The 27,531-nt window shown below is 36.0% G+C and overlaps 1 protein-coding gene across 1 annotated transcript in view; it reads right to left on the reverse strand.

Annotated features, from left to right (window-relative positions):
• VAV3 (vav guanine nucleotide exchange factor 3) overlaps positions 1 to 27,531 on the reverse strand; it is a 350,390-nt gene that overhangs the window by 39,247 nt on the left and 283,612 nt on the right. Inside the window, exon 20 of the mRNA XM_063105113.1 lies at positions 20,413 to 20,549. Within this exon, the coding sequence (XP_062961183.1) occupies positions 20,413 to 20,549 (137 nt within the window). The remainder of the gene's footprint in view (positions 1 to 20,412; positions 20,550 to 27,531) is intronic.

Genomic DNA, 27,531 nt, shown 5'->3' on the forward strand with positions numbered 1-27,531 from the left:
ACACTAAATTTCCCTTCATTAAAAAGAATAAAATATATTACATTTTGTTTTTACAAAGGCAAACCCTGAGAAGCATTAAGCTGCCTATTTTTTTTTTAATTTTATTTTATTTTATTATTATTATTTTTTTTAATTTTATTTTGTCGATATACATTGTGGCTGATTATTGCTCCCCATCACCAAAACCTCCCTCCCTTCTCCCTCCCCCCTCCCCCCCAACAATGTCCTTTCTGTTTGCTTGTCGTATCAACTTCAAATAATTGTGGTTGTTATATCTTCTTCCCCCCCCCCCGGTTTGTGTGTGTGTGTGTGTGTGTGTGTGCGTGTGTGTGAATTTATATATTAATTTTTAGCTCCCACCAATAAGTGAGAACATGTGGTATTTCTCTTTCTGTGCCTGACTTGTTTCACTTAAAGGAACAGTTCAAGGAATTTAACACAAAGGATATATGAATATTTTTATGTAAAAATAGGCAGCTTAATTATATTATATTAATTATATTATATTATAATTATATTAAGCTGCCTATTTTTACATAAAAATATTCATATATCCTTTGTGTTAAATTCCTTGAACTGTTCCTGACACTTTGTATAAGGACTGTGTGTTGGGGAGTGCAATGTCATGAAACAGAGAGAAGGGAGATGAGGACACATGAATGAAAGATAGAAGAAAGTTTAATGAATTTTATAATTCATGAAGGTGTATGGACTGGCAGGTTTTTTTCTCTTTCTTCCTTTGTAGAACAAAGTGTTCCATGCAAAAGTCATGAATGGGAACAGAAATCATCCTAGATGGTACAGGAAGGGACCACGGTTATATAAGAAATGCCCTAAAGTTGGGTGGACATATAATTTTCCATTCAAATCAGAATCTTTTGGAGTAAGGGGGTATTAATTCATAACTATGCCAGGACAAAAAGTGTAAAGTAGAACTGTTCTGGGTAAACCAACACACACTGTCATCATATCAAAAACCATTTTGTTCTTTCTCACCTCACTTCAAGGACACTATCAAGGTCTTTCAGGAGGGGGATAATTTAAGCTGGCCACTAAGGACATTCTGAATTGCTTTTACCTTAATTAAATGTCCTAGCAGTGCAGATTATGTTTCTTTAATAGTCATAGGTATTCCTTAGATGACAAAGAGGTGAGAGAGATAATTTAACTTATCTTAATGGATGAATAAAGTTACAATTCCTCACTAATTCCTATGAGATGCCAGTTTTAGCTACAGGAAATAATAAGTGATGTATTCAATAATTTCCACTTATTAAGGAAATAGCCACCCTACAACATTTGGAGGATTCAAAACAAAGTAGTGTGTAGGAGGGGTGTCTTTGGTGTCTTGGTGGATGTGTGCAGGATGTATGTTGGTAATTCATTAACCGTAATGGATGGAACAGCTGTCAATCCCCTATGCATGGATGGAGTTGCAGACTGTAACTTTGAAATAAAACAGCTTCAAAGCCAGTGATTTACTGCACTTTATGTGATGATCTATGAGATTTGTACTAACCTTGATGAGAGACATGTAACTAAATTTTCTTTTTCTTTACATTCCTCTGTGGGGATTTTATTCTGAGTCAGATAATCAGCTTGTCATCCCTTTTATGCCTATTATAAATGCCAGAGATAAGGAATCATCTCCTGTCTGATATTCTGTGAGTCCCTTAACATCTTCAAGGTCAACTTGCAAACATTCCTCTTTCATACTTATGTGTTGTCTGATATACCTATGGTGCTATCTTTATATGCATTTATTCTGTAGGGCATCTCTGTATTATGTGATGGGACTTTTGTAAATCTAACAGTACAGGTTGGGTCATTCTTATGAAAATTCTTCCTCTAGAAAATACCTGAGAAAATAGGCTATGGGTTGTACATGGTGAGAAAAGATGCACCTTTAAAATTTTCATTCAAAACTTAGAGCAGACACAAAGCAAAACAATATTAAATGATACTTTATGAAAATAATAATTCATAAAATAACAATGCCTTTTTTGTTGAAAAGCAAATTGCTTCTCATAAAAAAAGTACCAAACTAAAACAACTGACAACTTTCTCTGAAATTCCTGAACATCATGAATATAAATACATATTCAGGCACTTACGTATTTCTAACTGACCTTAGGTTTTAACTATTCCTCATTTTTCTTCCATACAAATCCACAGTGAAGCATACTAAATTAAAGCTACTTTATATTTGCCAGTAGAACTGCATTTACAATCTACCTATACAGGGAAAATCATTAATGTATGCTGGCATGCCAGAGCTACAACTGCATTTTTAAACCCATGGGTAGGGATGGCTTAAAATGACAGAGGATGTCTTCCAAAAATCTTAATCGTAAACTTCTTGGCTCCTAACTTTGTAAAAAGGAGGAAGAACTGCTTTAAGAAAAATACAGTGACTCTTCCCTGAGGTTCATTTATCCCCTTAATACTACCTGGATTGTAGCTTTAATGCACTCCTGCAATAGCACTGAGCAATTTGAAACAGATGTGGAAAGCCGAATGTAAAAGGGACAGATTAATGGTTATTTATGAAAGATTGGAAATTCTTCCAAGTTACAATGCCCTAAACACTCTCAACATATGCACGATGGTGCTGTGGAGATTACTAAGCAATTTATCACACATGGGTAATGGCTAGAGCAACTGTCACCCTGTCCAGTCAGTTTCCCACTGTCAGAAATACACAGTGTGAATGTGTGGTTGAAGAAGACATGGAGCATGGCCATGAATTATAGAACTATGGGTGAATATACATACAAATTAGTTCATAAATTAGACGTGTAGATGAATAGATGGGTGGATGGATGGATTGATACATATACAGACAGATAAAAGCAAGTGCCCTTTTTGGATTTATTCTGACAAGTTTTATGAGGACATGCAGTGGAATAAAAGGACTATAAAAGGGAGGATGATCAAGAAAAGACCCAGTCTGAAACTGGCCTTTCGCAAGGAGTGATTTGTGATCATAGCTGCAGCTATACTGTAAGCATCGTCATCAGTCAGACATACATTGGGCCTGGTTTTTGGAAAACACAGCAAGGGTGTTGGTGTCACAGGGACATGGCATCAGAAGAGCTTGTTCTATTCCTAGCTCTGCTATAAAAAGCTGTACAGCCTTAGGCAAGTCTCAGTGGTAAAACGAGGATTATGACAAGCTCTGCCACATATGTCTCACCAGGTTGTTACATGGATCAAAGAATTAATATGTGTAAAGACACTTTGTAAATGCTAAATATTTATTTTCTATTTGATCTGTAATATTGCTTTTTGGTTATTTTTAATCAATTCTTTTATTTCTACATTTCCATTTTTAATCAGCCTATTCATGGGTTATTAAAATAGTAATGCCTAATCCTGTGTATAATCCCACTACTCTCCCTATATTTAGGCAAACTTGCTATACCACAAGTATTATAGACTCATATCACTTTTGCCTGAACAGGAAATATTATATTTGATAGTCCATTTCTTTACTCAAATGCTTTCTTACAAGTACACATATTCTGTCATTGTTAATTGTCTCCTATATGATGAGTAAAATATACATTTTCCCACCAGTGAACATCTTGAAAATTTGCCAACCATAATTGCATATGCTTATACTGAATAGTCACTAGAAAGAATTTCAAAATACTCACGCACACACAAAAAAGAACAAAACCACAAGCCATGCACTTGTATTATTTCTTAGTCAAAAGAGGACAGAATCTTTAACTTTTATCTAATGTATAAATAGTAAAAGATGCTCATGAGGTTTTTGAAACGACTGTATGAAATTAATATTCCTAGTATAGTTGACTTATAGTTATGTGGCTGTCATAGGCTTAGAATTCTGAATAACTCTAAAAAACTTGTACCTTAGTCTAGCATCTTTGAAATTAAATTTATATTCAATTTGTATTAGAAAAACAAATTTCTTCGAGCCTTTGTTAAGCCTGGATTACGTGGGGCGGGGGGGTTAAATGGCTTCTTTTCAAGTAGGACATTTTCCAAGATGCAGCAGAAACTTGCTCTTCTTTCCAGATTTTGAATTGAGTAATTACTTGGGATTTGGCTTACCTACATGCAGATTGGTTTTTTGCTTGCTGAATTTTTTGCTTATCATCAAAGGTATTGTCTTATTTACTTTATTAGAAAAACACGATCATAATTAGTTAACTGCATCAAGTCATCAAAATGTATAACAAAGGCCTCAATTATATTTGACGATTTTTCCAATACACACAAAAACTGTGTTCACTACATCTCTGTAATTGTGGCAGATGGAAGTGTCAAAAACCCTTTAAAAAAAAAAGTTGTGAAATGTACACTAAGAGAAAACACCACTAAAAAGCCCTAAGTTATATTTCTTCACTTATTAGATATGAGATGAACATAACAGTAAAATGAGACTTTGCAGAATATTTTTCATGTTATTCAAAAAAACGTATTCAATGAGGTCCCTGTATTTCTCAGCAAGAATGGGAATTCTGTGATTACGTGTGTCTTCAGGCTTTTTCTTCAAAGTCTCACTGGGAGAGAGATACATAATACAATCCTGAATCATAATCTTATGACTTTTTCTGGTGAAGTAAACAAGACAATATCTTTGATGACAGAAAAAGAATTCAGCAAACAGCCAGTCTGCATGAAGGTAAGCCAAATCCCAAGTGGTTACTCAATTCAAAATCTGGAAAGAACAAGGTTCTACCACATCTTGGGAAAAAAGTCCTAGCTGGGAAGAAGCCATGTAACTCCCAAAATAATCCAGGCTTAACAAAGTTCCAAAGAAATTTGTTTTTCTACTCCTGGCAGACAACAAATAAATATTTCTCTATCCTTGGTGATTTTAATCACAAGTAATCATAAGGGAAATATTCTGAATAACAGCACTCCACATATTAAATGTTCATGGCAGCATTAGGAATTTTTAAGAAATGTTACTTCTCTAATAAGAACAGAATTAATATTTTAATGAAAAGTTTATTGATTTCCTAATATGTACAAGGTACTGTCCTAGGTACTAGGGGATTAAAAGTGAATAGATAGGGCCTCTGTCTTCAAAGATCTCATTCAGATAATGCCACTCCCTTATTTAGCTTTTGCTTTGGTTATTATCTTAGATTTTTATGAAATTTTAGATCAGAAAAACCCAATGAGGTAATAACAATATGATTAGGGAGTGGGAACCTGGTGTTCTTTTTTCGGCCTTCTGATCTTAAGTAAGTCATTTAACCTCTCTTGGCTTCAATACCCTCATATATGAAATAAGAGAGCTTGACCCAAGGATTTCTAAGGTCTCTGCTATCACCAAAGTTCTTTGTTTTCATATGTACTTTTTCCTGGTTCCTACAGTTATCCAGTCAGTAGCTGTTGGCCAAAAAATATCTGATATACAAATTCTTAACTAGGGATATGATTGATGTGTCAGTAATTCAATCCTGATAGCATTTATTTACAGAAGAGAAGGACATTTCAGCTCTTTAATGACATTCATTTTAATTCAGTGTGAAGTCACCTATTTTCCCCAACTGAATAAAGTTGACTTGTTAGGAATTACATTTATTCATTCGTTCATTCTTCAGGAATTCAAATTACTATGAATAATTAAAATTCAATATATATTATAATTTGATAAATTTGGTCCAAATTCTAAACAGCAAGCTCTACTGAAACCGCTTGTAGTATCAAATCAATAGCTACGTCAGATGCAACTCTAGACTGATAGTGCACTGAAAGTATTCCGTGACTGACACAAACTTTTAGTAATTTTGGCTTATGTGATAATGAAATAATGAAAGAAAAAGGAGCACAACAGAATTTCTCAGAACTTTCTCCTTGTATGGCAGTGTCCTCACGTTAAGTATATTACACCTACACTTTGCCCTGTACCAACACTGGAAAAATACAAGTAAAAAACTGTTAACCAAAAATGCCTATCTTGAGAGTTAACAACTAGGACCTCACCCACTTTGTCAGGAGATTTGCCAATTCTAATAATACAGTCTGTACACTTGGAAGCATTCCTGCAAACTCGGTTTATGATCTATTTAATCAAAGCCAGTTGGCAGTCTCCCAGGAAAAATGTTTCACATAGGCCTTTACTAATGTCTATTATCTTCTGTAATCATCTTTCCCAGGGCCTCCCTTGTTCTAATAGAGTCATGTGCTGCCTTTTTCTCCTTTCCTTTAATTAGGGACCCTGATAATCTCAGGGTCAAAATACTCAATTTTTCAAGGTAAGCACCTATCAAAATAAAGGTGTCATGATTACAGGACATACTAATACCAACTAAGCCTCTACACTTTTCACATAGCTCTTTATCTCCCCCTCACACAATTTGAATTCTGCCTTGGCTTCTCCTGATTTTATGCGAGGGACTGGCTAATACATCAGCAAGTGGTAAGAGGCATTTTAGAGGAGCCCAGGTGGACTGAGGAACACCTTGAAACTGTGCTCCAACGCTACCTAAAAATGTATCTTTGCTGTGATAAATACCAAGTTTGGGGCTTCATAAAGAAATAAATAACCTTGGAGTAGGAAGCTGAATTGGGGAACACTTGGTTTCCTGAGATGTTGACTCTCTGGTTTATAATGCCAAAGAATTGAGTCTTTGGGTGTCAGAAATCAGTTTTCTTAACCAAGGAGATTTGATTCTTTTTTTAATCTGTGACTATGATGCAACCTGACACTTCCATTTTAGATCAGGAAAGAAAAATACATAGTTTTAGAAAATTCTATTGGAGCTAATATTCCTGTGTGGTGTAGAAAGGATTAGAAACGTCTCCTCTTAATCTAGGGCAAAGAAAAAGAATGTTTTGAAGTGACTGACTTCTAAAGTCACAGGCAGAGGTGCTGGGAGGAAAGATCTACTAATGCCATTCTGCTGCACCTCTCTTCTCCGGCCCTCAGAGGATTTCTGGGTCAGATGATGTGTGATGTACAGATCACTTAAATTCTCACTCACACTCCCTGGGCAAGGTTAGTTTTCACAGTCAGGCAAACCTGTCTCTCTGCTTCCTTCCTGCTTGTCCTTCACTCTGCTTCAGGTATCCTAGGTCTTCCTCATCCAAACCTGCTCTGAGGAAAGAGCTCGTGATTTTTACCTTGATGTTTATGTAAATCAATCATTCCCTTCAGAATTTATCATTTGTAGTTTTATGTCTAATTATAGAGCAGAAAGTTTAATCTCTGATAAAAGAAATTTGAAGAATTGGGTACAGGAATTGGGAAGGCAGAGTGGTGTCCTATGAGTCCATATATGTCAGTGGGACTCTTTACATTAAATATGGGGAGGATGAAATTAAAAAAACAACACCACCGCCAGATAATGATTTTCCCACTTCTGGACAATGAAGCTTATCTTTCAGAATCATTAATCATTATGCAGAAGTACACTTTTTCTCCTTTTCAATTTCCTTTCAAGTTTATATCCTGTGATTCTCACAACACCTCTGTGAGTCATTTAAGTAATGAAATTCCATTTTACAGATGAAGAATTTGAGAACACAATGCTGAATAGCTTTACCAGTATTCCAAGAGAACAAATACAAATTTAAATCTGGCAGGATGAATGAATATTTTAGTTTTTTTTCAAACAACATCATAAAGTATGATTTGAGTTGATAAACAATGAATTTGAAACGTGTAAATAACTTATTATGAAAATAGCATCTCTGAATAGACTTACGGAATGCCTATTATGTTCCAGGCCACGGAGATAAAGAGATGAAAGCCAGGGTTCTAATCTTTCCAGAATGCTCTAACTAGGCATGGAGAAGAATGAATAGACCCGTAGCATGACGAGTGCTATGATAGAAGCCTTTCTGGTTCAGAGAAGACCCCAGAGAAGGTGACATTAGTATTGAGCCTTGATGGTAAAGACAGATTTAGTGAAGAGAATAGGGGTAGAAGGGAAAACACAGGCAAAAAGTAAAATACACATCAATGGCTGAAAGTTTAAGAAAACATGTCTCCTGTGAAAAAGATTACCCCCAATTGAACCCTTCATTTTTTTTTTTAGCTTAAAATAAGGAAAATACATATTTTAAAAAAAAATCACCCAAACTGTTGTTCACTTGAATGCCAAATACAAGCAGTTCCATGGGAAGTAGTAATTATTCACAAGATATACTAAGACAAAGGCCAACTTACTGCACATTCATCACCATCGAGTCTTGATAGCAAAGATGAATGTAAGGGAAATTTAACACCTCCTTGCTCCTTGCCAAGTCAAGACCACCCATCTACCAGGTTCTCTGCCTCTCGACTCAGTGTGCCTAGGAATGCTTCCATCCTTCTGAGAATCTCTCACATTCTCTCTAAGCTCAACTTATTTTCTGACTTTTTATTCTTTCCTGCATGACTCTACTTCTAAGGCAAAAAGTTTTAAAAAATTTAAATACAAAAGCTTATACATAAAGCAATGTTTTGTTTCCTGATTTTTCTACCAAAAAGAACTAAACTGCCTTTAAAAAGGTGTTTTACTTAGAGGTATCACAAAAAAAATAAAATGACTCTTCTAAAACAGTTAGGCTGGTCTAACATACAGAGCTAAAGTAGGAGACCAGAAGTCTGGAAGAGACTCTAATTTTAATTTTGCAATTTCCAATAGACAGGTGATGAATTTGGCCCATTAAAACAAAAGTTCTAAATGAGGGTAACATGATTTTCCATTTAATCTCTTTATGGAGATCTCTGTGAATTAATAAAAATGTGTGTAAAAACAGTTTCACTCCTTTGAATAAAGAGCATGTAGATGCATGATTCGTAAGTGTGAAGTATCACAACTATTTTCTAGGTTATTTAACTTTCATTGTAGATAAAAATACATATATATTTTTGGTGCTGATTAAAGTTCTACTGCTTATAATTGCCTTTTGGTTCCAATTAGCTTACAAAATTCTCCCTATGGAACATATGGATATTCATAAATGACAATGGAGCAAATAAAACCCCATGATATAAGACATAGGACCCTCACTGTTTCACAAGCTTTATTCTAAGAAGAAAACACATAAAAAGCACTCTATTGCAATAGCAACCATAGATGGCATGGCTTGATTTTACATTTGTCTGTTTCTCTCTTGCCCTCTCTCCCTCCCTGATAAGTTTAATCTGTATCTTTTCTGGGAAAATAAAGTTTATAATATGAACAATCTTTTATAGCATGAAAGATGTTGTCTGTAGTTATTAAGCCTTTATTATCATATACTGTGACAAAGACTTAAAAGCAACAGGTTAAACATCATCAGTTGGATGACATGATTATAATTGTTCTGTATGTTCTTACGCTCAATAAAAATCTGTGCCTTCCACCTGCACTAGAAAATGTACCCTAAATAGATAATTTCCCATTTTATATTCATTTCACTTGAAGACAATTTTATAGAACTTTCAAGGAAAGAGGAAAGAAAAAAGAAGACAAAGAGAAAAGGAAAAGCTGCCAAAATGAATCCCTTCAATGCAAAGATTTAACATTGAACGGAGCATATTTTTATAGCTCAATTGACAATTCATTGTTTGAAAGAAGTTATAATGAAAATGCAGACAGCCCACTCACTTCAGTAGCATTAGAAATTACTGTTGTTATAATAATAATTCAGACTAGACTAATAGCTGTTCAAAGAAAGAAAGCTCCTGGTAGATAGTAGAGGATAATTTGTATTCTCCGGACAGAGAATATGTAGAAAACATGACAGTCTACTATAAAATCTCACTTTCCACACTAATAAGTGAAGTGACTCACTTGAAAAAATAGAGGAGAAAACAGTTTAGAAAGCATAACTTCTTGAAAATTTCCAAATAAGCCAAAGCACTTAACTAGTACAAAGACATTTTTGAAATTCAAATGCAAAGCCATTGTAACATTTCAATAAGTTTTCTAGATTTTTATCTACAAGTTTAACTCTATAGATATATTTGTAATGAAATGATTTACAAAAACCCTTAATAAAAACTCGGAATGGAGACCAGGTGCCTCACCTACCCTGCGCTCTGATCATTCTTTAGATCATTAAGGCCACAAGGTTAGAAACTAGTTGCCTTGTTTCTGGTCCTCCCAATAAGAAACACAGAGTCAGACACACAGTAGGCACTTTGTAAGTATTTGAATGGATGGATGGATGGAGAGACTAATGGATGAGTAGGAGCCACTGCTTATGAACAGTGTGCTAGAAATCCTTTGTATATTATTCATTCTGTTCTGCATGCAGTGATTATTATTGCTATTCCCACTTTACCAATGTTAAAATCGAGGCTGATGGAGTAAGTAATCTGTTTCAGGTCATGCTGCTAGTAGATGGCAGGGTCAGTAACTAACACTCAGCAAAATGAGCGATGATTTCTTAAATTCTAGCACAGGAAAGAAAAACATTTAACTTGCTTCTCTGATGCTAATTATGTGCAATCTCAAATGAGACTGGACAGGGACCAAAAAGAGGTGCTTAAAAATTATGTTCTCAGAAGCAATTTTTTAAAATCCCCAGTGGGGGAGTCACATCTTTTAGGATGCAAACCATATACTGCATGTCTTCTTTGAACATGAAAATCAGCAAATTAACATGCATGGAATCACATGGCAAATATGCCTAAAGACACACGTTACATCACAGAATCAACCAATACATTCTTCATACATTTAGGTCCAACAAGGAAGAGATATTTTTGTTCAGAATCTTTTAAAACATGCCATTCCAGATCATGCCATGGACTAAGTGCAGATTCATCCCAGTTTCCTACATGTACCTTCCATATGTCCAGTCTGTAAAACAAAAACTGATTTAATAACAGCCTTGGGACATTGTAAGAGCTGAAGTGCTCTGAAGTAGGAAAAACAATTATATCAAGTTTAGCACAATGTCTGAGGCAAGTGTATTTTTATTGTACACTAATTCTTTTAAAATGTACCCTTTATTTGATAACTATCACAGCCAAAGCATGAATTCATTGTAACACTTTATTTTGTAGGTATGCCTAATAAGTTGGTTTGCCATCAATGATCACAAAGTGAGCTGGGGATAATGCCAAAATTACCACATAATCTTACCAGTTGGATCATCTAACCAATGGCTCACATTAGATTTATCTGGGGGCTTTATACAAACTACTCATGCCTGGGCTCAACCCAGGCCAATTCTACCTTAATCTCTGGAAGTGGGGCTGTGTGTTGACATTATTGCAAGGCTCCCCCACTTGATTCGGTCAGGTGTAAGCATTGCTCTGCTCCACCCTCCCTCATGTGATATATAAAGAAACTAAGCTACACAGTGATTAAGGGACTTGACCCAAGCCATACAACTATTTGGCTACAGATGCATGACTTGAATCCAGGCTTTCTCACTCTGACACTCTTCTTTTCAACAAAGTTAGCATTTGTTGGCTAAAAATCCTTTGACTGGCTTAGAGGTATCCACAAGACAATTCTGACTCATGGTACCTCTATGTCAGAAACACTAGATGAACTTTGAACACGTCTGAAAATTCAAACACATCATTAGCTGCAGGCAAGCATAAATGGTTTCTTCTAAAGACAGAAAACCTAGTGTCAAACCAATGATTGGAGTTGATAATTGAAGTGTGAGCAGTACATGAGTAGTGAGTACAGAGCACTCAATACATACTTGCTGATCTGAAATAAATGTGCTAATTGTTTTTCTCCATTCGAAACTTGTCCCTAACCATTACATATCCCCCCCCCGACATGCACACACATTTTGTCCTCTAGTGGTTCTCATTTATTATGTAATTTTCTTGAGCATTTCCAAAGCCATTCTACCATCATACCAGAAAATCTTCATGTTTCTAGGCCACTGAGAGGAAATGACACCTAATAATATCTTTCTTTTTGTCTAGAAAGAATGGCAGGCCGTACAATTTAGTAAAAGGAGTTTGGGGCTGGTTGTCACAGAACCTGAAGTATAGTCCTACTTTCAACACTGATTGCTGTGAGGAATGAATGAAATAATGAATCTGAAAACATTATGGAAAAAACTGAAAGCACCACCTATATCTAATGTGATAGAAAAAAAAGTGAAAAAAAATACTACACAATTAAGTTTTACAAATCTAAGGTATCAGCTAAAAAAAATAAGACTGGGAAGGAACAGAGGGCTCAGTTACAAAAGTATGAGGTTCAAAATTATCTTTCTAAAGCTAAATGCCTCTCAGCACACACTAGGCCTGTTTCTAAGATTCCTGCTGGGCTACCCCCATGATCTTCAGAGTGATCTCAGACATACCCTAGTTTGCAAACATTTACATGCACCAAGACCTTCAACATTTTGTGTTTGGCTTCATTATTTACTGTCCCTTTCTCTACTATGAGAAACTGATTGGTTTTCAGTGCCCTTAGGAACTGCTTACAAAAGTAGTTTATTCTTAGAGCTGCTCAGACAGCTTCAAAAATGTTTTCCATCTGTGGCACACTGCTACTTTGGTGGTCTCCAGTAAACCAGAGCTGGTATTCAGCTGGTAAAATCCCCTCCCCTTGTATCTGGGCTGGCCCATGTGCTGTTTTAACCAATAGAAAGCAGCAGAAGTAATGGTGGGCCTGCTGTGGATGTAAGGCTTAAGACAGTCTAGCACTCCTGTTTTACACTCTTGGGAGCCAGCTACCATGTAAGAAGGGTGCTCTACCCTGAGACCACCATGCTGTGAAGAAGACCAAAAAGCCACTGAAGAGGTCAACGTGACACCCTCAGCTGAGTTCCCAGACAGTGGCTAACACCAACTGTCCACCCCATGGATGAGGCCATTTTGGATCTTACAACTCTCCCAGCCAACATTAGCCAACCTTAAATGAAGCAGAACAATCTTATCAACCTGTAGCATTATGAGAAATAATAAATTGTTGTATAATACGTACAAAGCTAAAACACTGTCACAAATTTGATGGTAATGAAATGAACCCATGAAACCAGTTTCTTTATTTAGCATAAAGACAGCTAAGAGTAAGTAGTTAAGAGCCTGGACTCCAGGCTAAGAATTCCTAGATGTGAATCTCAGGTCTGCCAAATTACTAGCTGCTTGGCTTTGGGCAGGCTACTCAACTTCATAGTGGCCCAGTTTACTCATCTGTAAATTGAGGACAATAATAACTCATGTAATAGTTTTCATTAGTATTATTTGTATTAATATATGTGAAGTATGTTTAGAATGCTACCTTGTACATACCAATGTATACTGAATATATGTTGTCGGTTCTATTGTTGTCATTATTTCAACAAGAAGGGCATAAGAGGGAATCTGCCCAATTTGCCTAGGAGTAGGGGTAGGAGCAAGAGGGTAGATAGGGCAGGAAAGATTTCACAGAGGCAGCTCCAGGTGAAATGTTATAAAGTGGGAGGTAGGGGTACATGGAAGTGGTGATGAACATATGGCAAGTGGAAGAATGGTGAGATTTGAAGTCAGAAAAGTAGGCAGGGACTGCAATGTATGGATCTTCTGGTTCACAATGCCTCCATACAGGCTAAGAAATGTGAAGCCTGTATGGTCCGAAGAAAGAAACGAAAAGACTTTAACAAGATTATGCAATTGTATCTGAACTTTGCAGTGGTATGGAAAATGGCTGAGGCAGACAATTCTGGAGGTGAAGAGGTAAGTTAGAAGGCATCTGCAGAGACCAGTTAGAAGGTAATCTCAAATGTCACACAACCGTTGATCAGAGGAGAAACTAGGAAGTGACAGTGGAGATGAAAAGTAAAAAATGCATTGACAGTGATTTTGAAAATAAAATTAGAAGGATTTGATGACTAAGGAGATGTGGAGAGGGGGGAGTGAGAGGAAAGAACAGGATATACAAAGATTTCCAACTGGAATGTAAGAGGGTGGATGGATTGTAGGGCTATGGCATCAATCAGTAAGGACACGCAACATGTGAATGACACTATCAATTACTTTGACCTAACTGACACTGTAGAACAACCCACTCCCCAAAAGCAGAATACCCATTCTTTTCAAGTACACACAGAACATTTACCAATATAGACCATATTCTGGAGGCTACAAAACAATTCTTAAGAGATTTAAAATGATTTAAGTCATACAAAGTATGTTCTCTTATGACATGGAATTAAATTAAACATTAAGAACAGAAATATGTCTGAGAAATCCCTAAATATTTGGAAACTAAATAATACACTTCTAAATAACCCATAAAAAGAAATCAAAAGATGGGGGTTAGCCAAGAGTTGGAACCAGCCCAAATGTCCATCATCAGATGAGTGGATAAAGAAAATGTGGTATAGCTACACAAAGAAATACTACTCTGCCATAAAAAAGTACGAAATACTACCATTTACAGCAACATGGATGGACTTAGAAAAAATTATATTAAGTGAAATAAGCCAGGCACAGAAAGAGAAATACCACGTGATCTCACTTATTTGTGGGAGCTATAAATAAATAAATAAATAAATAAACAAACAAACAAACAAACAAATAAATGGGGGGGAGAAGACATAACAATCACAACAATTCCTTGAACGTGTTAAGACAAGTGAACACATATGATGTTGGTGGGGGGAAGGGGGAAAGGGAAGAGGGAAAGAGGAATTGGTAAAGAAGATGAAAATCAACTACACTGTACATTGATAAATTAAAATAATAAAATAATAGAAAAGGAAGAATTTGAAAGGGCAATTAGAAAATATTTTGAACTGACTGAAAATGAAAATACACCATTCCAAAATTTTGGTGGAATAGCAAAAGTAGTACTTAGAAAGAAATTTATACTACTAAATGTCTATATTAGAAAAAGAAAGTACTCAAAGCAATGAGCAAACACACTCTAACCTTAGAAACTAGAAAAAGAGCAAATTAAACCCAAAGTAATAAGAAGTAATTAAAAAGACCAGAATAAAAATCAATGAAATAGAAAGAGAAAACAATATAGAGAACCAATGAAACCAGAAGCTGGTTCTATGAGAAGATCAATAAAATTCATACCCATATAGTTGGACTGACTGGGTGGGGAGGGGTGGGGACCAAAAGAACATAAGACACACATTACCGGTATCAGGAATGAGAGAGACGGCACCACTACAGACTCTACAGCTCTTAAGAGCTGTAGTAATAATTTAGAAATATTATGAACAACTTCATGCTGTTAAATTTGACCACTTAAATAAAATGGATATATTCCTTGAAAAACACAAACTACCAAAAGACACTCAAGAAGAAATAGATAATTTATTAAAGAAACTAAAATTGTAGTTTTAAGAAACATCTCATTAAGAAAATTCTAGGCCTAGATATCTTCTCTGGTGAATTCCACAAATCACTTCAGAAAGAAATAATGCCAATTCTATAAAATCTCTGTTATGGTTTAAATGTATCCTTCAGAAGTTAATGTGTTGGAAATTTGGTCCCCAATGCAGCAGTGTTGAGAGATGGAACCTTTGGGAGAGCCCTCATGAATAGACCAATCCATTCTTGGATTAAGGGATTATTGACAATGGATTAGTTTTCAAGAGAGTGGGTCTGGTATAAAAGCTACTTTGGCCATCTCTCATTAGCCCCTCACTAAGTGATGCCCTGCACCACCTTGGGACACTGCAGAGAGTCCCTCTACCATGAAGGCCCTCACCAGATGCAGTCCCTCAACCTTGAACTTCCCAGCCTCCAGAACTGTAAGAAATAAATTTCTTTTCTTTATAAATTACCCATCTCAGATATCCAGTTACAGCAATAAAAATTGGACTAAAATGACCTCTTTCAGAAAATTGAAAAGCAGGTTATAGTTCCCAATTTATTCTTTGAGCATAAAATTATATTTTATTACATTATTACTCAAACCAGACAGAATATTGCAGGAAAATAAAACAATATATAAAAAACCTAATATATCATTACCAATTGGGGTTTACTTCAGGAAGGCAAAATGGGTTTAACATATGGAAATCAATCAAATTCACCATATTAACAAACTAAAAAAGAAAAATGATACAATCATTTCAATTGATACAGAATAAGCATTTGACAAAATCCATCATCCACTACTGATAAAAACTCTCAGGAAACTAGCACTAGAAGGAAATGTCCTCAACTTGATAAAGGGCATTTATGAAAAACTACAGGTAACATCATATTTAATGGTAAAGGACTTAATGTTCTCCCCCTAAGATCAGGGATGAGGCAAGGATATACTCTCTCACTGCTTTTATTTAACATTTTCCTAGAGGTTCTAGCTATCGCCACAAGGCAAGAAAAAGAAATAAAGGGCCTACAGATTGCAAAGGAAGAAGTAAAACTATGTTTATTCATTGGCAACATGACTGTCTATATTAAAAATCTGTTTGAATTGACAGAAGAAAAGTTACAAGAATAAGTGAGTTGAACAATGGTTACAGGATAAAAGATCAATATACAAAAATCAACTGTATATCTATTTACTAGCAATGAACAATAAAAACTGAAAAATTTGGGCCGGACCCGTGGCGCACTCGGGAGAGTGCAGCGCTGGGAGCGCGGCGACACTCCCGCCGCGGGTTCGGATCCTATATAGGAATGGCCGGTGCACTCACTGGCTGAGTGCCGGTCACGAAAAAGACAAAATAAATAAATAATAAAAACTGAAAAATTTAAACTATCATTTACAATAGTATCAAAATGAAATATGAAGCAATTATAAGTAATGTGACAAAAGATGAGCATTACCTTAACTCTGACAACTAAAAAACACTGCTGAGAAATTAATGATGATCTAAATAAATGGATAATATACTATGTTCAGTGGTCGGAAGATTCAATATTGTTAAGATGTCATTTCTCCCATATTGATCTATAATTCAATGCAATCCCAATCAAAATCCTATAAGGTTTTTATTCATGAAATTGAAAAGATGATTTTAAAATTCAAATAAAATGCAAAGAATCAAGAAGAGCCAAACATCTTTGAAAAAAACAAAAACAAATTTGGAGGACTGACACTGTCTGACTTCAAGACTTCTTATTAAATGCAATAATCGAGACAGTATAGTATTGGTGTAAAGACGGAGAAAGACATCAACAGAAAAGAGTCCAGAAACAGACCTACATATTTATAGACAACTCATTTTCTACAATAGTGCAAAGGTCTGATTTGATCACCACATACTGTACATAGGTATTGATATTCAACTCTGTACCCCACAAATATGTACAATCAATTATGTTTCAATAAAAAAAAGAATTGGGGATTTTAAAAAAGTGCAAAGGCAATGCAGTGGAGAAATAATTGCCTTTTCAACAAATGCTGCTGGAACACCTAGCTATCCATATGCAAAAAAATAAAAACAATTAAAAAAAATACCATCATTAATACCATATACAAAAGCAACTCAAAATAAACCATAAAGCTAAACAGAAAATCTAAAACAGTAAAACTTATAGTAGAAAACAAAGGAGAACGTTTTTGTAACTTTGGGGTAAGCAAAGATTTCTTAGATATAATACCCATAGCATGATCCGTAAAAGAACAAATTAACAAATTAGACTATATCAAAAGTAAAAACTTCCTTACTAAGAAAATAAAAAGACAAGACACATACTAGGAGAAAATATATGGAAATAATATATTTTATAAAGGACTTTTACCCAAAATATATAAGGAACTCTCAAAACTCAATAATAAGAAAACACACAACCTGTTAAAAATTTTCACAAAGTATTTAAACAAGCCCTCCACCAGTGAAGGTACATGGATGGCAAATAAGCATACAAAAAAAATGTTCAACATTATTAGTCATTAGGGAAATGTAAATCAAAACCACAATGAGATAGCACTATACACTTGTTAGAATAGATAAAATTAAAGACTGACCATACTCAATGTTGGTAAGAATATGGAGCACTTACAACTCTCATATACAGCTGGTAGAAATGTAGCACAGCATGACCACTTTTTAAAAAGTAGGGTGGACCGGCCCCGTGGCTCACTCGGGAGAGTGCGGTGCTGATAAAAAGTAGGGTAATTTCTCAAAAATATAAACATTTATCTACATATGATTCACCCATTCCCCTCTTGGTATTTACCTAAGAAAAATGAAAGCCTTAGGTCTATACAAAGACAATATGTGAATGTTGATAGAAGCTTTATTTGTAATAGCCAAAAACTAGTAACAACCAGAAAGTTCATCAACAGGCTAAACAAATTATGCTAGATCTATACATGGGATAATAATTAGCAGTAAAAAGAAGGAACTATTGCTACTCACAGCAACATGATTGAATCTCAAGATAATTATATTAAGTGAAAGAAGCCATACAAAAAATAATACATATGATGTATTATATATAGTATATGTGTACTATACAAAATTCTAAAAAATGCAAACTCATCTATAGCCTGAAAGCAGAACAGTGGTTGTCCAAAGGTGATGGGGGGTGGGTGGAGTAGGACAACAGTTAGGGACATGAGGGAGAGATGACAAAGGTACACAAAAATTTGGGGGGGGGGCTGATGGATATGTTTATTATCTTGATTGTAGTGATGGTTTCACTTGTACACACATTTGTTAAAACTTATCAAATTGTACACTTAAAATATGTACAGTTTATCACATACCTAAAAAGCCATTTTTAAAAAAAAATGGCACTAGTGATCCAAGCAGGAGTAGTTTCTGCAGCTGATTGGATTATGGATAGGGCACAGAGTAAAGACTAAGCATAGACTACTTCCCTGCTACGGGTTAAAGGTGTCCACCAAAGGTTCATGTACTGGGAACTAATCCTCACAGTAACAGTGTTAAGAGGGTAGGAAATCCTATTAAAGTAGTTGAAAGGTGGAACTTTTAAGAGGTGATTAGACTATGAGGATTGTACCCAATGGATCAATCCATTGATGGTTTAATGAGTGGTCATGGGCATGGTTCTAATGGCTTTAAAATGAGAGCAAGTGAGAAGATTAGCTCTCTCTTGCTCAGACATTCACCATGTGACATCCTGCCTTGCCGTGGAGAGTCACAACCAAGAAGAAGGCCCTCACCTGATGTGTTCCCTGCACTCTGGACTTCCCAGCCTCTGAAATTTTCAGAAATACATTTTATTCCTTTATAAATTAACCAGTTTCAGGCACTCTGTTATAAGCAACAGAAATGGACTAATACATTCCACAACAAGCTTAGCTTCAGGTGTAGGAGAGGAAGAGGGTGAGAGGGGGCAAGGGAATGAGGGAGCCTGACATAACCAGATGAAAGGTGAGTTATATGTGGTTTAAGATGAGAGAAGTTTGAGCATATTTAAATGCAATAGAAAAGGAGCCAACAGGGAGAATGAAGCTGAAAATTTACAGGTCAAGAACCAGCTGATGGGATATGAGATAAAGTCCAAGAAGAAAGATAAGTCTTGAATAAGGGGGATCTTATAGGTACAAATGCAGGTATGTTTTGTGGTTAGGCTGCGAGGTGCAGGAGTGGACTACAGAGTTAATAGAATTTAAATATATCATTCTCTCTCTTCCTTTTCTAAGATGGTTAAGATAATGAGAGGAGTAGGATACTTTAGAAGAACTGTGGAGCTTAGAAAACGTCATTGGCTACATCAATTAAAATGCTGGCTGAAAATAAATATCCAATCTGGGGACACTCTTATGTAACAAGATGGCAGACAATAAAACGGTTTTAAGCAAATAAAATAGCTATCATTTCCACACGTTCACAGGAGATTATGACACAGCATTCCTTCTCCACTTTCTCTCTTTACCCCTAACCAAAGTTCACTTATGTGCTAATCTTACTGCTGGTCCTCATCCCCTTTGTTAACAATGCACAGATTTTTAATAAACTCTTTAACTTGGTTGGGAAATATTTCTAACATCCACATGAGAACAGAGAATTATTTAATAAGCAGCAGTGTTCTACCCTTCAGTTTTAGCAAATCTTAACATGATACCGTATTTACCTCAGTTAATGAAATCTTTCAACCAAATATAAGCTTACAGGTCAAGAAAGACTACATCGCCAGCAAATATCAACATGTTTACTTACTTTTTACACTTCATATATTTCATGAATAATGCCCAGAGCACCTCTGAGAATCTCAGGTATTACTGTGGGTAGGCAAAAATCAAATATGGTCAGAAATGGCCACTGGCAAGCTAATTAGGTAGTTCCCCTGAAGTGAACTGTTAATATATTAAAGCAATGTAAATTAGACCATACCCACAGGTCCAGGTTTGGAAAAAATGCTCTGGCAAAGTATGAATTTTTAATTAAAATGATAATTATGACTCACAGCACTGATACTATTTTTCTTTAATGTTCTAATGCTCATCGACACTTTGGCATTGGTAAATATGGGGAATATCGATAAAAAAGTTTTGTCCCATATGATGTAAAATTTCTGAAGCTGAAAGCATACCATTAGTTTCTAAAGACAAAGCCTTTATTCTTTAGTCATCTATTAAATCTAAAAAACTGTAATTTGGATAGTACCTGCCAAAACAGACTGTGTGCATCACCTCTCAGAAGTTCAACTGTATCCCCTGCCTGGATGTGTAATGGGGGTCCTTCGTGAAGAGCTGGGGGTGGTATTCCGGTGTAGTTCTTAATAACCTGCATCTTTGGTAAACCTGAAAATAAGCAACACAAGATTTAGAATTGAGAAAAAAATAACGTGTACTAAATGTACTTTTCAAAAAAAAAGAGCCATTATTAATAGTACAAAGTTTTAATACCACCAAGTCCAAGTCAACATTTGAGGAATGTTTTTCAGCTTTCTCATTATTTGAGATGGTAATGAAATAAGACACATATTTATCCCCTAATCCCTTACATACTTTTCCTCTTCCTTACCATCAATCTCTTTTTAGTTGAAAAAATATTTCTCTTTCAGCCGATGCCTGCCTCATAAAAAAACACATCACGTACGGTTTAATGGAAAAGAATCAATTTTTTCATCAACTCTATCCTTTCTGCCTATTACTTTCCTCTTGGGCACTGGTTGATTTCATCACTAAGGAGGCTCACCCTTTCTGTGTACATATCACATAGCCCAGTATAAGGCTCATATCTTAAGGTTATCTTTGTAATTCAAAAGCAAAAAGGTGATGGATGTGCTGCTGCAATACTTAAGACATTTATATGAAGAAATTCTTCAGGCTCAAATTTAGGCTTGCAAAACAGACCCAATAAAGGGAATATGTCTAAGCCAATAGCATCAACAATACTTGAAATAACAGATCTATCCCTTTTCTTTGTATTTCTCTCCATGTGCAATGAAGGCCTTAGTTCAATATTTCATTTTTGAGAACAGCAGCTTCAACTGCACATGGGCCCAATTGCACAAATATTGGTCACAAATGGACAACTCCACCATCACCTTTTCATTTAGAGGTGAAACTGCTCCCTTCTAAGAGAGAGATCACTTATAAACATAATATTCAGTGCACATTCAGGGATTAAGCTATTCCTTATTATACTTCAAGACTTTTCATTCCAATGACTGACCACGGTGAAGCTGTAATTGGCTAAAAATGCTGCACTAAATATATAAAGGAGGATGAATGACTGTCATTTGGTTCTTGTTGTCCAAGTTACCTAGAAAATACCTCAGTGGCTACATGAAATGCTCCAGCAAACAATTTAATCCTATTCAACAACCACCCCAGAGGAGAGGAACAAGTATTGCTACAAACTAAACAGAGCTGGGAAGTTTCAGTCAACACTTTATCAGCCCAGGCCATCAGAAGGCAGAGGGCTGGAAAACAGGGCACCTTTCACCCCAATTTAGTTGCTGTGACTGCTGAGGCATGTTACGAGTTGCTACATCTTCTCTTTGCTTCAGTTCTTGTGTCACAGAACCCTGGAGGGATGACTTTAATCCCACATCTTCCATGGAGCATTTTCCTACCAGATGCTATAAGGTGGTGCCCTAAAACAAACAGCAGACTTTATTGTCTCTCCCAAAACCAACACTCGGACACAAGAACTCTTCTCCCTCAAGTGTTTATCAGACTTGTTCTAATGCACTGTAAATGCCTTGAGTAAAGAGAGCTTATTTTTATGCGTTCCATTAAGTTGCTATTGTTAATTTAAAACGAAGCCTAAATATCCCATACATACAACTGATTTAGAAGTTCAGTACGTGGAAGAGGATGCAGTACAAAGTAGAATATTTAAATGGAGTCTGGTTTGCATGGTAGTTAGTCCATGTCTGGGGATCAGAGTTGCAGTTAGTATTCGTCTTATTGAATATTTCTGGGGCAAAGAAAGCATCTCATTTGGTAAATTCCCTAGGTAATTTTGTTTTTATGCCAGTTTTAAAATAGAGGCTGAAGGCAAGAAAGAAGAGTTCTTAAACCCAAAATAGCTGATGTGGCCTCAAATATTAGGGCCAGTCAAAAGTTCTGGCCTTCGCTGCAGTTTTCTCTGATGCCAAGAACCACAGGGATAAAAAGGAGCAGTGCCACATGACAAACGATGGAAACAGCAGTTCTATTATTGTCAACATGCCCAAGTTAGTCGTTCTCAAGAAGAAATGATTGAAAAGTCATTAGGAAAAAAATTAACGTTGTTGACATATCACCAACTAAATATATACTAGGGATTAAAATACAGAAATGCCCAGGCTACATAGGAGGCTGTAAGAGGTCAGGCATGGAGCAATGCTGCCTCATATATCTTTTTAGATAGACTGGAATGCCCATAACACATGGCCTAATAAAAATCACAATATTTAAAACTGAAAAGGATACATACATTAATATACTCTGGTCAAGAAATAAGACCTAGCTACGCTGCAAAGTAGGAACGATGGACTTTGCTTTTACTAGTCTCCCTTACTTGTAAATTTTTCATTTATTCTGTCTTTTCCGCTATTACTTTCTCCTCGGTTATGAGCTTCATTTGGGAAGCTGATCTAGTAGCACACTAGCAAATGTGTGCTGCTGACCTTATTCTTTAAACAAGAACATGTAACCCTTGCCAAGAATTATGGTAGAGCCCAGGTAAAAGCCAAAAGGACATTGTTACTAGCCTCAATTCAGCCATAAATGACTTGCAAAGTTCAGTGTCTATTTAACTCATATGCTTTTTTTGTGGGATGAGTTATGAGTTTATGATATAATGGAATTTATATTTTTTGATCATTTGGTAGGATAATCTTTGGCTATTTATTTCTGATTGGCCAGCACTTTCCATTTCAGCATGAGCTCTTGTAAGAGCTACAGAGAGCAAAGGATAAAAGGAATGAAGCAAGGGCACAGAGGGCATGATAAATTCTGACACCCTGCCCCTTGCTTCTGATGCTAGCATACAGTAGGTGTTCTACTCGATACCCTGGGATGAATGGTTGCTTTCCAAAGGCCCCTTTATATTCCTTCCTTTTACCAAAAAGGCACAGTAACATTTCTGAGAAGGTGAACATCATCACATTAACTGATAGATTAAAAATGCCATGAAAATAAGAAAAGGAAGAATGTGTTAAACTTCACATCAGCACTCCACCACCAATGTAATTCTTAACACAATCTACTGCCACAGCAGGCATCACACTTCATAAATGAGATCAAGAACGGAGAATAAATTAGATTTATGGATGTTCATATTTTGAATAGCCATTTAGTGTTGATTTAGTGTAGGTTTTCCTTCCCCTTATAAAAATATGCCTGACAGGTTTTAACCTCTGTTTAAAAATGTCCAGGACAGAACATTCACCACACGTCCCCATGACAACTCAGTCATTGTTGCATACAGTTTATTAACAAGGTCTTCTTGAAACTAACTCAAATATCTCTCTCTGTGTAACTTCTCTCCACTGACCTGCTTCCTTCCATCTGGAATTATGCTGAAGAAGGCAAATCTCCTTTTTATAAATTAGCCTTTCAAAATTTATTCAGGCTTAAAATCCCTAGTTCCTTAAAAAAAATAAAAATAAAAAAACATTCTTATTTTCCCTTGCCTATCCATACTTCAAGGGATTCTGAGATGCAAAACAGCATAAACTACAAAAGCAGAACTATAGTTATGCTCATTGATACTGGCTAATCAGAAATAAATAGCCAAAAGTTATCCTAAAAAAATGACCGAAAATATACATTATATACATTTCATTATATTGTAAACTCACAACTCATCCCAGAAAGCTGTTTCTTTCTTCCTGGCAAAACACAGACCCAACAGTTGTTTTGTTTCTTTCTGCTCCAAAACTGCATTTACAATGAATATGCTGGTACAGTTATAGTGTTGCTCATCAAAATCTGAATATTTATATTGTAACTACCTTCAAGTATTAAATGCAAAATAATCACATGTAATTTCAACATATATTATGTGAGCAATCTTAGAAGTTGCCAAAACTTTATGTAATTAATTATCTTTATCAAAGGGAATACGATTAAATTAGCTAAACCAATTTAGACCTCCTACCAAATGTTTAGTTATTTTAGCTTGTTTTATCTCTACAACAAATGCTTTGTTGTATGTAATATATTTAATATATAAATTGTAGACAATTTTGCCTTTTAACTTCTGTTCAGATTAGTAATTATGCTTGGTCTTAAATCAGACAAGGTCTCCAAGTCATCCTATGCATGAGGAATTGACACATAGAAGAATTAGCAATATTAAAATGATGATTATACTCTAGTAAACAGTCATGAGGTTCTGGCTAAAAACTCAAGCCACATGGAAACATGTGGAACGCTAGGGTTTCCCAAAACAAAGCAGAAATGTTTTTAAAAAGGGGACCTGAAACAAGATTTCCCTTTAAATCTGAATTCAGTGCCACCAACAGTGACATATGCAGAGAAATTTTTAAAATATGATTTTTTAAAAAGTTAATTCTAGGTAGAACCCTATTAGAAAATTTGCCAGATATAAACTATTTCCACTGATAATTTCCACATAAACCCTCAAACTTCAATAAACTTAAACACCTAATTGTACCAGTATCAACCACTATGTCTTCTAAGCAGGGCAAGAAAAGTGATTGCCACAATATAGACTAGTATCTATTCATGATGCAGACATCACTGTCCTAATGCAATGGGCTTCCCTGGGGCAATAACTGAGAGGAGAGTGCTGCCTACTAGATAAATGGGCTGTCAGTAATGTGCTGGCCTTTCACCTCTGAGGCCTAATTTAAAATCTAAACACAGCCACATTAAAAAATAATTAGTTTTAGAAGATGTCAGAGGATGTGGTTGGTTTATCCTGGGAAACTGATCATGAGCATAACATATTCAATCATTCATTAAATTGTCTTGAGTACTCCACAAGTGCTGGGCATGGCAGTTTCAAAATAGAGCAAGGGCAAGTTTCCTACCCTCAAACAGCCTATAGTCACTCCACTGATTAGACAGACAGGTGAACTAAAAGACAACTATACAATCAGGCACGGGCTCTTGTTCAGTGCAGACGTTTAAAAATATTCCTATCCATAAAAGTTTTAGAAAATTTTGTTTCAATATGTCTTGAGTAGGACCCTGAAATATGTATTTTTTTCTTCCTCTGTAAGTATCCTAGGTGTGATTTCCAAACTCCAGCCACGTTTGAGAATAACACTCTTATAGGTACATGTGTAAAGCACCATGACCAACATCCACTGCTACCAAACTTATTTTAGTAAAAATTACATTGAAATAAGTGCTGTCTGGCATCTTACCAACTAAGCTTCTTTAAATTAACATCTGGGGCCTTCCTGATACAAGTCCACAATCTCAGCATCAGGTCCTGACAACCAGGCTGAGTGGCCTGGATCACTGGGCTTCCCCTGCCTACCATATCTTACAGGGCTCTTTCCAGGAAAGCACTGATTTCATTCACTTGTTGGTCTTCATAGAGGAGCAAAAGGAGCCTCAGGACGGAAACCATCTGCCACAACAGAAGCAGACAATTTGGTAGAAAACAAACTGGTCTAAAGAACTAACTGTTCTTAAAGGGAACACTCCCCATCAATGATTTCAAAAATGTTCACCAAAAGGAGCCTACTTTACTTTCATAAATAATAATAAGTCAAATGAAGGAAACAGCACTGTTACTGTGCCTTCCTCCCAACTTTAAAAACACTGACTAGTCACTCTTTGGCACTTATCATCGGAGTATTAGTAAATCTTGAGTCAAGGGTGAAAAATATAATAATGCCTTTTGGAAGTTATTTCCCCCCTTTATTAAAAAGATGTCATAGGCTACCAAATATAAAAACTACTATAAAATTTCATGTGTTACTTTAAAATCCATGTAAGTTTAACATTCCATTCTATCGTCCATGCACCTTTTAGTGAATAAAAATAATGTTTCTCTAAACTCTTTATATAAAATCAAAGCTCTAGGAGAACATGCCATGTACCTGGCAGACCCCTAGCAAAACACCATTCTTAGGGATATGAGGAGCTCAGTGTCAGAAGCACAGCCCTGAGCTATCTCATTATCTTCCTTAAAGACAGAAAAAGAACAAAATCACACAATTTCAGAGTAAGAATATTATCACCTGGTCTAGCCACCTGATTTTCCACATTATAAAACTAAGGACTAAAATGGTAAATAAGTCATCTAAATAAATCTAGTCAAACAGCTAGTTAGAAGCAGAAATGGATCTAGAACCCAATTTACCAACTCCAAGTTCATTCCCCCCTACTGCAGGCTAGTGATTCTCTGCAACCCATAGGAAAAAAGGCTGTGGCAAAGAAGAGGCCTCCTGACACCGACAGATGTATGTTCCAGGATGATCTGAATCCCTACTGGATGTCCAGTGTTGTTTTGGGAAGCATGAAAGGAGAAGGTAGAACTCCCCTTTAACTGGTAAAAAATTGAGAGCTCCCCAAGATTAGGTGAGTTCTAAGAGGAACATAATAACTCCCACTGGTAAATTCTAAAGAACCTCAAAAAACCCTCAATTAAAAAAAAAAATCATGGTACTGGACGATGGATGGAACTCTCAATGTCCAACATGTCCACGGCATGTAGCTCTGTGGATGTGTGGACAAACAGCCACATCTGGTTCTTTAGAATCACTTAAACCACATCACTCTGCTCTTCTGACCATACTTAAATGTTTCAGGGATGGTGATTAAGCCAAAGATTGCAATAAACAGGCTGAACATGTGGCTGAAGAGGAGGGTGAATGATGTCCAAGGTCCTCTTTCGAGGATGATAAATAAGACAATCAAATTTGCTCTCGCAGAACATGAAAGTGGGAGGCAGATATATAAGCCATCAGGGAACAACGATTTCTCAATTTCTGACTTTGAGATGGTTTCCAGAACTGCTGGTCTTGAAAGATCCTCTTAAAAGATCCTCTTAAAGCCTGCTGTATTCTTCCCTGTGTGGAAACCACTGAGATCCAGAGTGGCTACTGAGATGATTTCCTGGGCTGTTTTCTTATCCTCCTAGCATAGACTCCCCTCCTTTAAAGCCACTGAGCGTGTTTCCTTCCTACAACCAAAATGTACCTTTAACAATCCCATCATAAAGGATATCTAAGGGATAAGATAACAGATAAAGTAAAAATGATTAAGGGCTCTTTGCAATGACCTAGTTTTCCTTCTCTGTTCTATGGGTTCATTCATATGTTCCACAAACATTTACTGATCATTCACGTGCAGGTATAGGCCT

This window comes from Cynocephalus volans, chromosome 8 (genome assembly GCF_027409185.1).
Source record: "Cynocephalus volans isolate mCynVol1 chromosome 8, mCynVol1.pri, whole genome shotgun sequence".
Taxonomy (NCBI): Eukaryota; Metazoa; Chordata; class Mammalia; order Dermoptera; family Cynocephalidae; genus Cynocephalus; species Cynocephalus volans.